This window comes from Indicator indicator, chromosome 31 (genome assembly GCF_027791375.1).
Source record: "Indicator indicator isolate 239-I01 chromosome 31, UM_Iind_1.1, whole genome shotgun sequence".
Taxonomy (NCBI): Eukaryota; Metazoa; Chordata; class Aves; order Piciformes; family Indicatoridae; genus Indicator; species Indicator indicator.
The window spans coordinates 6,865,088-6,879,851 of record NC_072040.1 but is presented as its reverse complement, the minus strand read 5'-3'; the positions used below and the strand labels follow the sequence as shown (position 1 = coordinate 6,879,851).

The window sequence follows — 14,764 nt, the reverse complement described above, 5'->3', positions numbered from 1 at the left end:
CGCTTGCTTCCAGCATTGGTGCTAGGGAATGTCAATGGAAAACATCCGTGTTTCTTCTGCCGATGGTGTTAGCTGAGCACTGCGTAACTGTTTGGATCTTGCTCAGACCTCTGCTGCCTGACTCACCGATAAAGCATCTTCTTCATATTGTTTCATTATAATTAGGTGGGAGGGGAAGGGGAATATCAGCTCTAAAAGTTCACTGAACATGCATTTAACTTCTGGAGTTTTAAAAGCAGTTGGCTGTATTTTTAATGCAATTCTGTTGTGCTGTTACATATTTAAGTCAAATTTAAAACCTTGCCGGTGATGTTTTGACACAAGTTTGTCTGGTTTTCTAGTGGCGTACTAAGTTATTAAATATTTGATAGAGAAGGCTCAGTGTGCTGAAATCACACCCATAAAATGGCTCAGCTTAACCATTCTGAAATGATTTCTTGTTTCCCATAGAGCTCCCTGCATAGTGAAGGGTGCTCGTGTTAAAGCTGTGTTTTTGCTGTGCTATCCAAACAGGAAACGTAAACATTGAGTTCAAGCTTAAGGATGTAGCTTCCGTAGGAAATCCTACAACTGTGCCAAATCGTTCTGCCTGGACAAGAACACAACATGTAGGTTGTGGTCTTGATCTTCTGGCCTTGCATACAGCCACCTTGCATTGCTTGCTTGTATTGGCCAGAGGACAGAAGAGCTTTGGAATGTGGGTGAGGTGGTGGAAGATGGAGATTGGGAATCTGGGTCCTGCATGGGTGGAGAGGCAAGGACAGAAACACTGTTTCGGGCTCAGGTGAATTTAAACAGAAACCGAGAGTGGTCTGGAGCAATATTTAGAGAAGCCACACAAACTGAAAAATTCTCAGTTTGGAGTTTAGGATTTCTTCTGTGTGAGATGGGCCCTGCTCCTCTGTGGCAGTTGACAGAGTGAAGGAATAGCTTATTTTGCTGTATTAGTATAGTTTAAAGCAATGCTGTATGTTTTGGGGCTTTTATATGGTTGTGTGTATTGTTTCAGAGGTTTAATTTGCAATACTGTATCTCTTGGTAATTTGGAGCCCTGCAAGTTAGCCAGCAAGATCCATGGACTTCATTTTTATCTTAGGCATAACTCAAGTGAACCTCCCCTCTACAGCAGGGTTCCTTAGTACCATACAGATTTCCAACCCAAGCAGCTGTAATTATTCAGGGATGCACATGAATACAAATCCTTGCCTGTCACTCTGGAATGCAGTGTTGATGCTCAGAAGGGCTAGCTGGCAATATGTATTAAACAATTTGGGGGGAATGAAAATTCATTTTAGGCAAATTTTACATGGTTGTTATGCTTTGCTTCTTAAGGTTAATCTCTATGGAGCTAGTCCAGTAATATAATGAATAGGAAGCACTGAAATATTTGAAGTAGAATATGCATTTGCTTTACTTATGGATTCAATGTTATACAAATCATAGCTTATTAAAATAACTTTAGAATCTGTGAGTAATTGTCCGTATGGAAGTGGAATACATAACCCAGCGATATGAAAGTCCCACAGGAGCTTTCGTATACAGAAAGACTCTGGTGTGTGGGAGTGCTGGGAACATGGAGACAGTGAAGTGATAATTGGTTGAATAGAAGGGATTAATTTTCCTAAAAGGACAGCATTCACATGTAAATAGCTGTTCTGTTGGAAACCTTGTTATGCAGAATGATGTTAACTGTATTTTACTGAATATTGCTGTTTGGTGTCCATATCCCTTCTTGCCTCTATTAATGCTGCAGAGTCATGCAAGATGCAGATTCTGAATTGGGATAGAAAGCATTGTGTTCAGTCAACACATTCATGTTGTGCCAGTTGTCAGACTTAAGGAGGCATAAGGAATATTTCCTTTTTGCTTTTCTTCCTTTTAATATATATTTCTGCCTGCAGAAGTTCAGCTCTCTAGTACAGGTTTTTAATCTGTGATCCCCAAGCATGGTGAGTTTCACAGTGACAGGGATGCTATAGAATGGCAACCCTATTTGTAATGCAGTGAGGCTGTTGTTTTCCAGTACCACCTTAAGCCTCCCTTCTAATTTTCCTTGAAGTTCTGCACAGTATAGACCTGGTGGTGCTGGTGAACAAGATGAGCATGAGTCAGCAGTGCACTCTTGCAGGGAAGAAGGCCAAGCCTGTGCTGGGCTGCATTAGCAGGCATGTAGCCAGCAGCTCCAGGGGAGTGACTGTTTCCCTCTGGTGCTTTTGAGACCACATCTTGCATATTCTGTCTGAATTTGGCCTCTCCCGTTTGAGAGAGACAGTGACATACTGGAGTGAGGTGGAGGGCCACCAGGGTGGTCAGGGGGCTGGGGCATGTGAGCTAGGTTTGGTCAGCTTGGAGAAGAGAGAGCTCAGGAGAAGGGAAGATCTCATTGCAGTCTCTAGCTGTCTGAAGGGAGGGGAGGTGGCATTGGGAAGATGGAGCCAGGTCCTTCTCTGAGGTACATGGGGAGAGGATAAGAGGCAATGTCAGTCAGCAGCTGCCACAGTAGAAATAGCTTTAGATATTGGGAGAAAAATTTTCAGTGGGGACAGTTAAACACTGGAAGAGATTCTTGGAAAGGCTGTGGAGTATCTGTCTTACACCTCAGCTAGCTAGGACCATTGCTGGCTCTGCTGTGGTTGGTGCAGAGATCTTTGGAGCTCTCTTACCTGAGTCACTTCATAATCCTATTCAACTATGGGAATAAAAGCTCTTGAGTTCAAAACACAGCACACAAAACAAAGTCACAAAACTAGGTGCTTTAAAAGTGAAATATCATATGACAGCAAATGTAGTACTGCCACCAAGGTGAAGTCATCAAAGGTTTCAGATGGAAAAGAAAAACATGTGCATGCAGTCTCAGTTCAACTGCATCAACTTCAACTGTTTTCTAGCTTAATTCTTGAAAAGCTGTGCTTGTGCTGCTGCAGTCTATGAATTGCTTCATACCACATTCTCTAAATCAGCTTCAGCAACTCAGTACCAAGGGATGACCAAAAATTCAGATGCACAGTAGAGCAAAGTGACAGTTTTGCTGTGTCATAAAATTAATTACGTGAATTGCAATTACAGATTATGTCTTGAAGTTAAATTACCCTTTCTGCTTTTAAAGGAATGGTGCATTTTTTCATGCAGAAAATATTAACATTATTGATAAACATTTTCTGCAGATTAAGAGCTGTGCTTAGTTTAGTTTAAGCTGTCAAATGCGTGCTTAGTTTGTGCTTCTACAGGGAGTGGTGCAGAACTGTCTTGTTACATGACCTACAACAGTTCTGAGAGCGTTGAAGAAACTAAATATTCACATTGCAGCACCTTCCTAACTGCACTTAGATGTGGTTGAAAGTAATTCAAGCAGTAAACTGATTTTTTTTTTTTTTTTGGCCTTGTTTGTTGTGGGTAATGTCACCACCATTGCCAGCTGGAAGCAATATACTTTAGGAATTGACCTCAAGATATTCCACAAAAGGAGGCCAAATCCTATTAAACAGCGCATCTATGCTGTTCTTAGTTTAAGGTAGAAGGCTTCACTGGTCCTCCTAGATAAAGGGTTGTAACTGCCAGGAGTTGTGCTCTTAGAGTCAGAGTTGTATGAAAGCCGTGAGCACCACCTAAGTTATTTGGAGTTAAAAAGCTTTGGGGATTTCCCTCTTTAGAGAGGCAGGAGATGTTAAAAGTTAAAATTCCAATGAAAATGTGAGCTTTCCAGACCTTCAAAGACTAACATGGTTGAAAAAAAGAGTTTTGGGGAAGCTTTACTTGATGCTGGTAGTCTCAGGAACTGCGTTGGTAGTGCAACAATGGTAAAAGAGGTTTGTGGTTACTGGCACGCAGCAAGAATAATACATTACATAAATCACAGATGGTTCAGCTAGCATGTTCCTAAAGGGCAATTTATGCTGTGAAGGATTAGTGAATTCTACTTTTAGTTGCTCTAAAATTAATCTAGCAGTTAAGCAATTGCACTTAGAAGTTCATCCCTGTTGTAGATAGTCCTTGGTAGGATTAATTCTTAAGTGCGAGTCGTTCGCTGGTAATATCTTCAGCACCAGGATAATTTCCATGTGTTTCCTTGGCTGTCATAGTATTAACTTATGAGAATGAGGGAAGAGGTCAAGTTACTTTAGTATCCAAACCCAACATTAGGTGTCGTGGCTGGTAGTGTTAACACTTGAAATCTCTTTAATATTAATAATGATTTGTAGGGAATTTGTAGATGCCAGAGACAGGGATGTTTATCTGAGCCTATTTCAACAACATTGGAGATGTCAAAACTCCAAGACTTTTTTTTATGATTATTATTTTTAGTCTAGCTTTCACCAACAGTGGAGGGAGAAGTGGGAGAGACGTTGGAGTGCAGAGTCCAGTGACAGGCATGTTGGTGTAGTGGTTTGCAGAGGCAGTGCTTGGGGGGGGTTTACATGAGGTTCAGCTCATAGATGTCTGCTGGATCTTGGTCCTAGAACCCTGATCACCAAGTGTCCTGCATATCCAGGAGAAAGCTTGGCACTTTTGCTTTGAACTCCAAATAGTAGCATGGCTGTGTGGCACTAGAGCTTAATATTTTGTTACAACAATATATGGCTATGTTTTAGTGTGTGATGCACCAGGGAAAGCAGCCAGTATGGTTGCCTGTTGCTTCATTTGTTGTCACATGCCTGTTTGTTCACAACAGCAGGGTAAAGATGGCTTAAAATAAATGTTGTCTTACACACCTGCTCAGTGTCATCGCCTTCCTGCCTCTATGAGTAGTTCAGGGACCGAGCAAGGCTGGCTGCCTGGTAGCAGAGTGGCTCTGTTGTGCAGGCTGTGCTCCTGCACCTTTGCCATGGTCCTGGGATGGCTGTGCTGGTTGCACAGGTGGTCACTGCTGTTTCTTGGCCTTTCCTGGGTGTCACCTCATGCACCTTCAAAGTGCCTACTCAGAAGGACAGTTTCAAAGGGCCTTGTTCCCTGCAGTAACAAGAAGAGGACTTGATCCTTAGTGGATCTCTTCCAACTCTGGATAGTCTGTGATTCTAACATATGTGTATATTAAGGTTAGAATAAATGTTGCAGTGTATGAATCAATGTGTATCTACAGTTGCCTTTAACGTAAAAAGAGGGAAAAGTTCTTGTTCTCTGTATCATATTGCATCATTTGCAAGTAGAAAAGGTGTATTGTACTCCTTTAACTAGACCTTTCCCATGAGAGTGCTCTCCAGGTTAGCTTCACATACCTTGGACAACCAGGCTTTATTAGTGTACCGCAGGCTCCTGTTGGGAAACAGCAGCTGCATTTCCCCATATGTAAGCCTCCTGTTTTCCCTTCTTCCCAGACTTGTCCTCTGCCGAGACTGGTGGATGCTCAGCCATCTCCTGCTGAGTCACTGCCTCACTGGCCCAGAGGGCTCTGCTTGGGGCTGTGAGGCTGGGAGCTGCTCGAGCTCCTATGAGGAACATTAGGAGGGCTGTGTAGTGTTACAAACCCCTTCTGCCTTTACGTTGTGCTGGAGTAAATCAGCATCTTACTTTAGCCTTTCACCTCCGAGTTGTATACATGGTAGGGAGGAGGAGAGGAACAGCAGTAAAACGCAGGATAGGTCAAAACTAAATTAATTTGGTGACTTCATCTGGCTGTAGCTGGATCTCAGCCCTGCTGAGAGTCCCAGGCCTGCCCACAGTGTTTCTGGATGTCCAAGGCGGAAATGGCAGATCAGGAGCCACGGCTGCCTGCCCTGCCAGAGCTGCTGCTGGGCTATGCCTCTAACAGCGTTTGTGTGCCCAGCAATCCAGGTGCCCAGCACTGCTGGATCTTCCTACCAGAGTTTCTGAATAGTTTTGTGTCTTCCTAATCAGAGGGGGTAGAAGTTTCCCTGGTGTAGAGGCAGGTGGCTGCTGGGGGATGTGTGGCTTTGCACACCCTGTTTTGCCTGGGAGTTCGCATGCTGCGCTCGTGTAGGGCAGTGGGTTTGGGACCAAGCTCTCTTCCACTGCTGTCTTTCGTTTTCCAGTCAATCTGCCTTTGCTAAAGCACTTGGGGACCTGCTGTCTGAAAATATTGCTGCTCATCCATCATGTGTTGGGAGCAAAAACACAGGAGGTTCCCCTGTTATTTGCTGAACCCAGGCTAGGAGCGGAGGCTTGCCAGCAAGTGCTGCCTCTCAAGGCATCCTTTCTCCATGACGAGTGGACTCAGCACTGCTGTTACCTTTATGTCACATTTTTAACCTCTCAGAAATCCTTCAGTGATGTCTGGACATATGCTTAATAATCTAATTTTCCATTAAGAGGTGGGGGGGAGGAGGAGGGAAGTAAAGCTCCCATGTGTATCTTGGTGAACTGACTGTTTCACAGAAGATTAAATGTGGGTTTATTCAGCAGCTTTTACAAGGTTTTCTGGTTACAGAAAGGTTCTAGGTCCTCTTCTGTTTTGTAAAACATAGGAGTTTCTAATTGACTTGAGTTCGCTGTATAACATAAGTCTGAGAATTATTTTTCTTTGAATCAAATGGGTTTTTTGGTTTGGTTCTTTTTCTTTTTCTTTTTTTTTTCTTCCCTACAATCCCCTTGTCCTGTTGTGAAAGGTAGACTTGCTGCCAGTGCCTATTGTCAAAATTTTACAGACTGAATGTCTTCCTTCAGGGCATCTGAGCAGCAGTTCAAACCTAGAGTTGAAAACCTTGGGTGGGGGGAGGATAATAACTGTAAGTAGAAGCAGTTAATTTTTTTTTTAGCATAGCAGCCATGAGCTGCTTATGTTCCCCTCATTCAGACCACTTCAAAGGTTTCTGTGGTTCTCTATTAACTAAATGTCTTCTTAATTTGTAGAAACATTAATTTTATACTGAAATTTGTGCATCCTTTCCCCATGCCAATGAGTAGCTGACTGTTCAGTGCTGAGCACTGCTGTTGCTTTGACTACTTTAAGGTTTGTTTTGAGGGTGCTGAGCACTCCTGTGGTTCATTTCTAACCAGTCTGTGCTTCCATTTTATGTAAGGTATTGATGCCTGTCTTCTTCTTGAACCTCTATCCTTTGTCAAGAATGCCCTTTTTTTAATTTAGTTAAGATTTGTTTAGTCATGGAGATTGGCAAGGAACCTTTCAAAGCACGCAAAATACTTTCAGCCACAATTAAGATCCTGTGTAGTTAAGTGTTAAGATTGCACTGTACTCTTGGAGGCAAAGGTGAACCCTGATAAAAAAAAAAAAAAACCAAACCAACCAAAGAACAACCAACCAAACAAAACCCACACACACAAGAAAGAAAACCAAATCAAAACCAAAATCAACCAAAAAAACCCAAACAACCAAACAAAAGCAACAAAACCCCCAACCAAACACAAAAAAAGCCAACCACCCAACAAAAAAGCCCCCCTCATGTATTAGTAGAGACATGATAGTGTGTATTGCATTGCTGTACAGTTTCAGTGGCAGCAGAAAGGACAAGATGGAGAAATTAAAAAAAAAAAAAATCTTTTTTCTGCTATGGCCCATAAACAACAACAAAACCCCCATCAACTTCAGGTGAATCAGTAAATATAGTTTGTCTTCCTCCAGTGTCCTAAAATCTTCCAAGCAGGAAGTAATTTCCTGGGATTTGTAACTGTTCTTTTCATTTTGCTGAACTGCCCCAATTTGGTTCCTGGTTAGTAAATAAATTGGAAGCTGTTTTGTAAAATCTATGCAGTAGACAGCGTAATGCATTGCTAGTTATTGACTCATCTCAAATTGTGTATATTGTTTGAATACTTACGTGTTTTTCAGATTTGGGGGAACTGGATGTCTGAAAAAGAACTAGTATTTTTCTGCCTCTCAGATAATGTTTTGTGTTTGGGGTTTTTTTACTATTTTTAAAGCCTTCTGTCTCACAAAACTGAATTGGTAGTAATTCAGATGTGGATTTAAACTAGTTCTTGAGACCCATCATTGTATAGGTCAGAACCTACAAAGAGCCAACATGAATGTGGGTCAGAACATTCCAGCATTGCAGGCAGCCTCTAAGTTAAAGGAACAAACAAACAAAAAAAATGCCCTAATCCAGTCAAAATAAAATCTCTTACTCTAATCTCACTTGCATTGAAACAGCTGCAATGAGAACAATGGAAAATGCACTGTTTGCTGTGTTCCATGGTAATCCTGCAACGTGTGAGCAATCAAAATGTACATGGATTGTCTCAGCCTTGGCTAGACTTTGTAGCATGCTTCACAAATCATTGTAAGTCTTCAAGTCAGATCCCTATTGTAAAGGTAGAGTGACATTCAGAAGTGAATGAGGTATGCAACAAAAGATTTTTAACATTTCAGTGCTTTTTAGTAATATGGGAACCAGTGCATGTGAGATTTTGATACTCAGCACTTTAAAAGGTGTGAATTTTTTTCCAGTACTGCAATCACAGGTTTCTTTTCTCCTTTTCTTCTTTTCTCCATGGCAATATCTCATTGTGATCAACCTTTAACTGAATTTCTGACTTAAGTATCTTACTTGCTACAAATGTCACTTCATTTGCAGTGCTCTGACTTGAGGGCTGTGGCCATGGCCATTGAATTTGCTGCAAGAGTACCGCATAAGTCAAAAGGGACAGTAAGAACAATGTCATCAGCATTCTGCAGGAGCTTTTTGTGTTGTTTTACTGTCCTCAGGACTCCTTTCAGTACAGACAACCTGGAGCATAACTGGTCTCTAGTGACTGTGGCTGAGGCTGTATGCAGTGAATGTTACAGAAGCAGGCAACATCCAGCTGCAAATCAGCTGCTGTTTCAGGATGATATGAGAGGATTCATTTTCTCTCTGCAGGGGTGCAGCCACTGAGGCTGGCAGGTTTCTTCCTTCAGGGATTTTTGTTTTGCAGTAGCTTTAATCTAGAAAGCCTTTCTAACAGGAGCTATATCAGTCTCATTCAGTTATTTCTTGGCTTCTATGCTGTATCTTCCACTTCAGTAATTTTTAGTGAGATCTTTTGTTTTACTGCCAGCATCTATCCTGATGCTATCAGGTGCCAGCTTCTAGAATGCTCCTCTTTGTATTGTCACACAGGCTTTCTACTGCTAAATGTCGTGCTGGTGTAGAAAGAACAAGGCTAAAAATTTGTCAAGCAGTTTGGTTTGAAACATGGTCAAGGCATCACAGAGCAGGCAGTATGTGAAACAAAACACGTGTCTGATGTGGTGTTTTGCTGCTGCTTAGACATAAGATAACAAAATACATAACTTCTGGACCACAGACGAGTCAAGAATGTATCCTAAAATAACCTTGGGTAATTACAATGCTAAAATACGCACCCCTAAGGTAAAAATGATCATACTAATTAGGGAGCCTCCCTAAAATGTTTTAATCATTAGATAGCTTACATATGCATGTTGTAGGGTGGATGGGGAGGTATGACTAACCAAGCAAGTGTCCTGTGCTGTTGTAAACAGTGTGTGCCTTGCAGTGCTGGTTGTGCTGGCAGTTGCTAGATCCCCTGTTCTGTAGAACAGAAATGAAGACAAATCACAGAATATCCCAACTCTGTGTGTGGACTGCCTTTTTCCACACTGGATGAAGAGCCCTTCTTAGGGACAAAAGTACTGTGTCTGATTTTTGTACAGACCAGGAAGGCTTGTTTGAGATTTTACACTACAGATGGATTCATTGCTGTACTCCTTCCAATCTTGTCATTACTGGTTTGTCCTAATACAGCTTCTGCTATTAACAACTGTTAGTTTCTCACTGGAAAAATAAAGTAAGGATCTTGCACAACTGTCCTTAAACACAGCTGGAACAGCTGCAGTTATCTGTAGCAAGAGAAGTGGAAAAATGCCTAATAGCTGAACATTGAGTGCTGCATGTAATGCCTTAAAAAATTAATACTCCTTTGGGTGTAATGTTGACCATCAGACATGCTGAGCCTGTGTATGTCTGACTGGGGAAATCACTTAAGCATATACATGATTTTCAGCCCCTAACTAATCCTCTGAACTCTGTGGTGCTTCGTTGTGAATGTGTGAAGTGCTCTCTGAAGTGGCCTGGATTAATGTGTGAAGACTCTCCTATGGCTTGTTTGCATTTACTGGGGAGTTTAATTTCAGTTTCTTGTAAATAAAACAAGGGAGTGTCTTTTGTGGTTAGTGTAACAGCCAGAGGTTTTTAATCTCAGTCTTCCATCTGCTTTTAGTTACTGTAGAATTGTCAGGCAGCTCTATGAAAGGTGGAAGATCTCAGGTGGGTGCTGGCTTTCAGGCTTGCATAAGCCTCGTTGCAATGTTAGTGCTCAAGAACCTCCAGCCTAAACAAGGGAAAGCCCAGGATGTTGGAAATGTAACTAATGTTACTGGGAAGAAGTAGTGTGTTAGGGCATGCAATCAAGTTAGCTACTTGGCTGTTCACAGAGTACAGCCTGTGCCTCTCCACCTGCCCAGCTGTTCTCTTGCATCCCCTTACAGATGTTTATTAATATGTGCTTTGGATCTGGATCACAGTTTTTGAAGTAGTTCAGCACACAGGGAACTGAGCCCTGGAGAAAACCCCAGCCCAGCTGTGGATGTTGACTGCAGGGGTTCTTGTCTATTGCTGAGCATGGCAGCCCTGCTCCCTACCCTGCTTATTCTTTCTGATTTTTGTTTTTTTTTTTTTTTTTTTTTCAAGGGCTGTCTGTGTAGCAAACAGGATATGTGTGTATCTGAACATGCTTACTGCAAAGGAAACCTTTCCCAGCTGAATTTATTTAGAACATAACCATTAGGAGGGTGGGGGAGCAGGAGATGTAAGAACATGGTGAACTCTTTCTCAGGAGAAGAGGCTGTGGAAGGTTCAGACATATGTTAACAACCCACTGAGAGCAAATAGCAATGGCACATTGCTGAACTTTTTGCCAGGAATTCTGATTTGTTTTGCACAAATTTGCTTATAATTATATTGCTGCACCTTTGTGCATACCAATGGACAAATGTGAAGCTGTTGTCTGACAGCCTGAAGTTAACAGTTGACCCATAGACCATAATAATCCATTTGCAGACACGGTGTAAGTTATGTTACAGATACACTTCAGAGTATTGTTGTAAAATTCAAGGTTGTTAATTGACTCACTGCTTCCTGTTCTCCATGCCATGCACTGCATCAGAGGAGGTTGTTTGCTCTCCTGTCACTTGCAGGACAGGTATTTCTCTTTGCAAGTTGCTTTTGTAAAAGGATAGTGAGGAAGTTTCTGCTTCCTTCCAGCATGTTGATTTTTCTTGATCTTTTTAACAGAGGAGGTTTGCTACTTTCACTGCTGCTATAGCTGATGGTTGTTTTGAGTTCTGCCTGGCCTCGAGAGGGCAATTAAAATTTGGATGAAGTAGTGGCAGTCACAAATCAGAGTACCTGTATGTCAAATGTTAGCATCTAAATGTCTTTAGCTTCTGTAGAAGCAAGTGGGGTGTTCCATATTGATCTCCTGGTTTAATATTAAACTCGCTGCTCTGAAACTTGAGTATTAAAGTCATTACTGAGCAGTTTACTTGAACTGGTCTTACAAACATTACTGAATGTTAAATAGTGACAGGGGTAGTGTCTTCCTGTTAGTTTAGCTGTATAAAAAGCCTAAAACTACTAAAGTAAAAACAAGTGACATTTTTAAACTCCAGATGCCTTTGGTAACAAAGGTGCTGTTTGGCTGCGCAGTCCCTTCCACCCAGGTGTTGGAGCTGAGCTCTCATGGCCAGCCATCCTGGTGTGGTTTTAATGTACAAGGGCACTCCCTGGTTCTAAAACTTTGTTCCTGCCGCTCAGTTCGATCCAAGCGCTCAGTGTGTGCCAAGAGAATGACCTTTGCTAGCTGTTGGAGTGAATGCAGGGCTGTGTTCATCCAGTTAGCTGTGGGAGCCTGCAGGAAGAACTCAACAGGCTGAGGACAGGCTCATTTCATCTGTGCTCTGGAGGTGCCCCTATAGAAGCTGGTAGAGGAGCAGCCTGGTTTCAAGTGAATTGCTGGCAGCAGTAGCCTGACTATCAGAGCATGAATGTTTTGAGCCCAGTTTCTCTCTCTTCCCCAGGCAAACTCCCTGATTTTATGTTTTGAATGTTAGTGTCAGTAGATGGGGACAATTTGAACAACCTTCTGTTTGTGAAATTTGTTTCCTAGAAAGTGACCTATATTAGGGACTTGATAATCTTGTATTTTAAATGTATTCACTGGTTTATTTATACACTTGCTTGTTGCTGAGCCACATTCCCTGCTGCTGGGTTTTTCACATGTTTTATCTGGGTTTCTCCAGCATACCTAACTATGGGCAGAGGTAACTTGCAGAGAACACAAAGACCACAGAACTGGCTATCAAGCTTTAGATGGTTACAACTCTGCAAAATCTCAGTGGAATTAGTCCATACAGAGCTCAGATCCCACAGAGTAGATCCTGCTCTCTTCCTCAGGTACAGAAGGCTGAGGTCTGAGGCTGAGGTGGCAGTACTGGCACCAAAGCTAGCCAGTTAAATTTTAACTACAAGGTGTCTCTAGAGGCAAAGATGTAGAGTCCCCACCAAAGCCTTTCTTCCTGAGAATCAGAGTGCAACTTTGAGTATTTGATCATTCCTGAGACACCTCATACCCAGGCTGTTGCTAGTGAGTTCTTGAGACACTAGTAACTAGTCTTGGGACAGTTATTTACTCTTTTTGTGAATGATCTTTGAGCTCTTTGAAACTTGTTGAGAGAAACTTGAATGTGCTCATCTTCTTGGCAATGTCTTGCAACACAAAGATGTGACTGGTGTAGAATAACGGGGGATAAAATCCTGGAGTATGTTTCCAGTCTACATACTTGGGGACTGATGATAAAAGCTACTATGAATTACCTACTTGCAGGAAAGGATCTTAGCTGACTGGAAGAATCTATTTAGGATGATGTGGCTATGAAAATTTTCAGCACAGAGGGTCATTTTCCAAGGTCTTGGTGAAATGTTACCTGAACACAGTTTAAAACTGCTTACCTATGTTCAAGGAAGACTGCTGGCATGACCAGTAGGTGAAGGTCTGTCTTGATAAGAGACTTGGAGAATTGATTTGTTCAATCTGGACTACCTGGGCGTTGGGACAGACTCTGAGTGCTGTCCCTAACACATTATGAAATCAGCTCTGGGGAAGAAAAAGCCATTAAAGCTGGAGGATAATGTTGGCAGAAGAACAAATGGGTTTAAGCTGAGAGGAAATGTTCCTAATGATGTAGAGAAACTGGGCTCTGCAGCAACTTTCCAACCAGACATTTGGGGGTGCAAGTCTCAGTTACATTCAGGATAGAGGTTGGGAAATGGATAAAAAAGGTTATCTGGTGTCTGTGAGTCACTCTGTTAGGAACTGGACTTATGATCCAAAAAGCCTTTGTTCCAATAAGAAGTCAGTATTTGAATAAGCAGAACAACTGCATCTTCTAAAAGCTATCTGAGAATTAAATACTGGTTTAGGCAGTCTGATCATTGCTTGTAGTGTGGTCATGTTACTGTGGTTTACTGATCTAGTGTGAGGTGTCCCTGCCCATGGCAGGGGGGTTGGAACTAGATGATCCTTGAGGTCCCTTCCAACCCTAACAATTCTGTGATTATATGATCATCCTGCACTGGCAAAAATGTGATTGATACCAGGTCACTATATTTGTGCAGCACTATGTGGTGAAATGCTGTTTGTGTAACCTTAGATTGTCTGATTTCTTTCTTTTTTTTTTTTTTCCTTACCTGATTAGTATTAAGCAGAATACAGGATGATTGTATGTTCTTTCAGTTCACAAAGACAGCCAGAGAAATAGGTTTCTAGATTCCAAAAAGACACTGGGGAAGTTGTATCATCAAATAATAAAAACTAAGCCCCCTTTCTCAAGAAATAGATTCATGGAATGGATTGGGTTGGAAGAGACCTTGAAGATCATCTAGTTCTAACCCCCTGGCATTGGCAGGGCCACCTTCCACTAGACCAGGTTTCTCAAAGCCTTATCCAACGTGGCTTTGAACACCTCCAAGGAGGGTTCAGCTATGACCTCCCTGTACAACCTGTTCCAGTGTCTCCTCAGCCAGGTGAGAAGGTTATGTGTAGAGATGCAGCTTTTCCTTCTGTCTTTTGTTTGACCACGAAGTGTAAATTCACTGTATCCAGCAAACAATGATCAAAATGTCACAAATATTCTCTCTTTTGTTTTTTTGTTTCCTAGTTGGGGAATGGCAGTCAACGTGTACTCTACCTCTATAACCCAAGAGACTATGAGCAGACATGACATCATCGCATGGGTTAACGACATATTAGCTTTAAACTACACAAAAGTTGAACAGCTCTGTTCAGGTAAGAAAGCCTGTTCTGCTCCACAAATGTTTATTTTAAAACCACTTTAAAAGTCTGATGTGTTGAAAAGAGATAACTTCTCACTTGGACGTAAAACAGTTACTCTGACTAATGCATGTGCAAAGAGAGCGTTCCTGCCTTCGCATTAATCATGGAGAGATAAGGTGCCTTGAGGAAGCCTAACAGATGCAGGGGTGAAGGGGACAAATGTAGCAGAAGATACATAGGAGCAATGAAAAGTTTGACTAGGCAAGGGGAGAGCACAGTGAGAAGATTTGTGTTTTAAAGCTACTGAGGTGGTATTTTTTCAAATGGAGAATGAACACAGCTGAAAAAGAGACAACTGACACCCTGGGTGAATAAAAGTCTCCAGCACCTGATGTTTGCAGGAAAACACTGCAAGTGTGGCTGTGAGGGAAGCCATGGATTTGAGGAAATGAGCCTTTAGCTGCTGTAAGGGTTTCAGAAGTTCCTCAAGGAAATCTGCCTAGAATGGTTTGGACTGGAA

At 42.0% G+C, this 14,764-nt stretch overlaps 1 protein-coding gene across 2 annotated transcripts in view; it reads left to right on the top strand.

Annotated features, from left to right (window-relative positions):
- The window catches only part of MAPRE2 (microtubule associated protein RP/EB family member 2), a 51,881-nt gene that overhangs the window by 6,416 nt on the left and 30,701 nt on the right, over positions 1-14,764 (top strand). The window contains exon 2 of one of the 2 annotated variants that reach the window (XM_054394638.1): positions 14,129-14,256. The exons of the other annotated variant lie outside the window; for it this stretch is intronic. Within the exon in view, the coding sequence (XP_054250613.1) occupies positions 14,129-14,256 (128 nt within the window). The remainder of the gene's footprint in view (positions 1-14,128; positions 14,257-14,764) is intronic. 2 annotated transcript variants of the gene reach the window in all.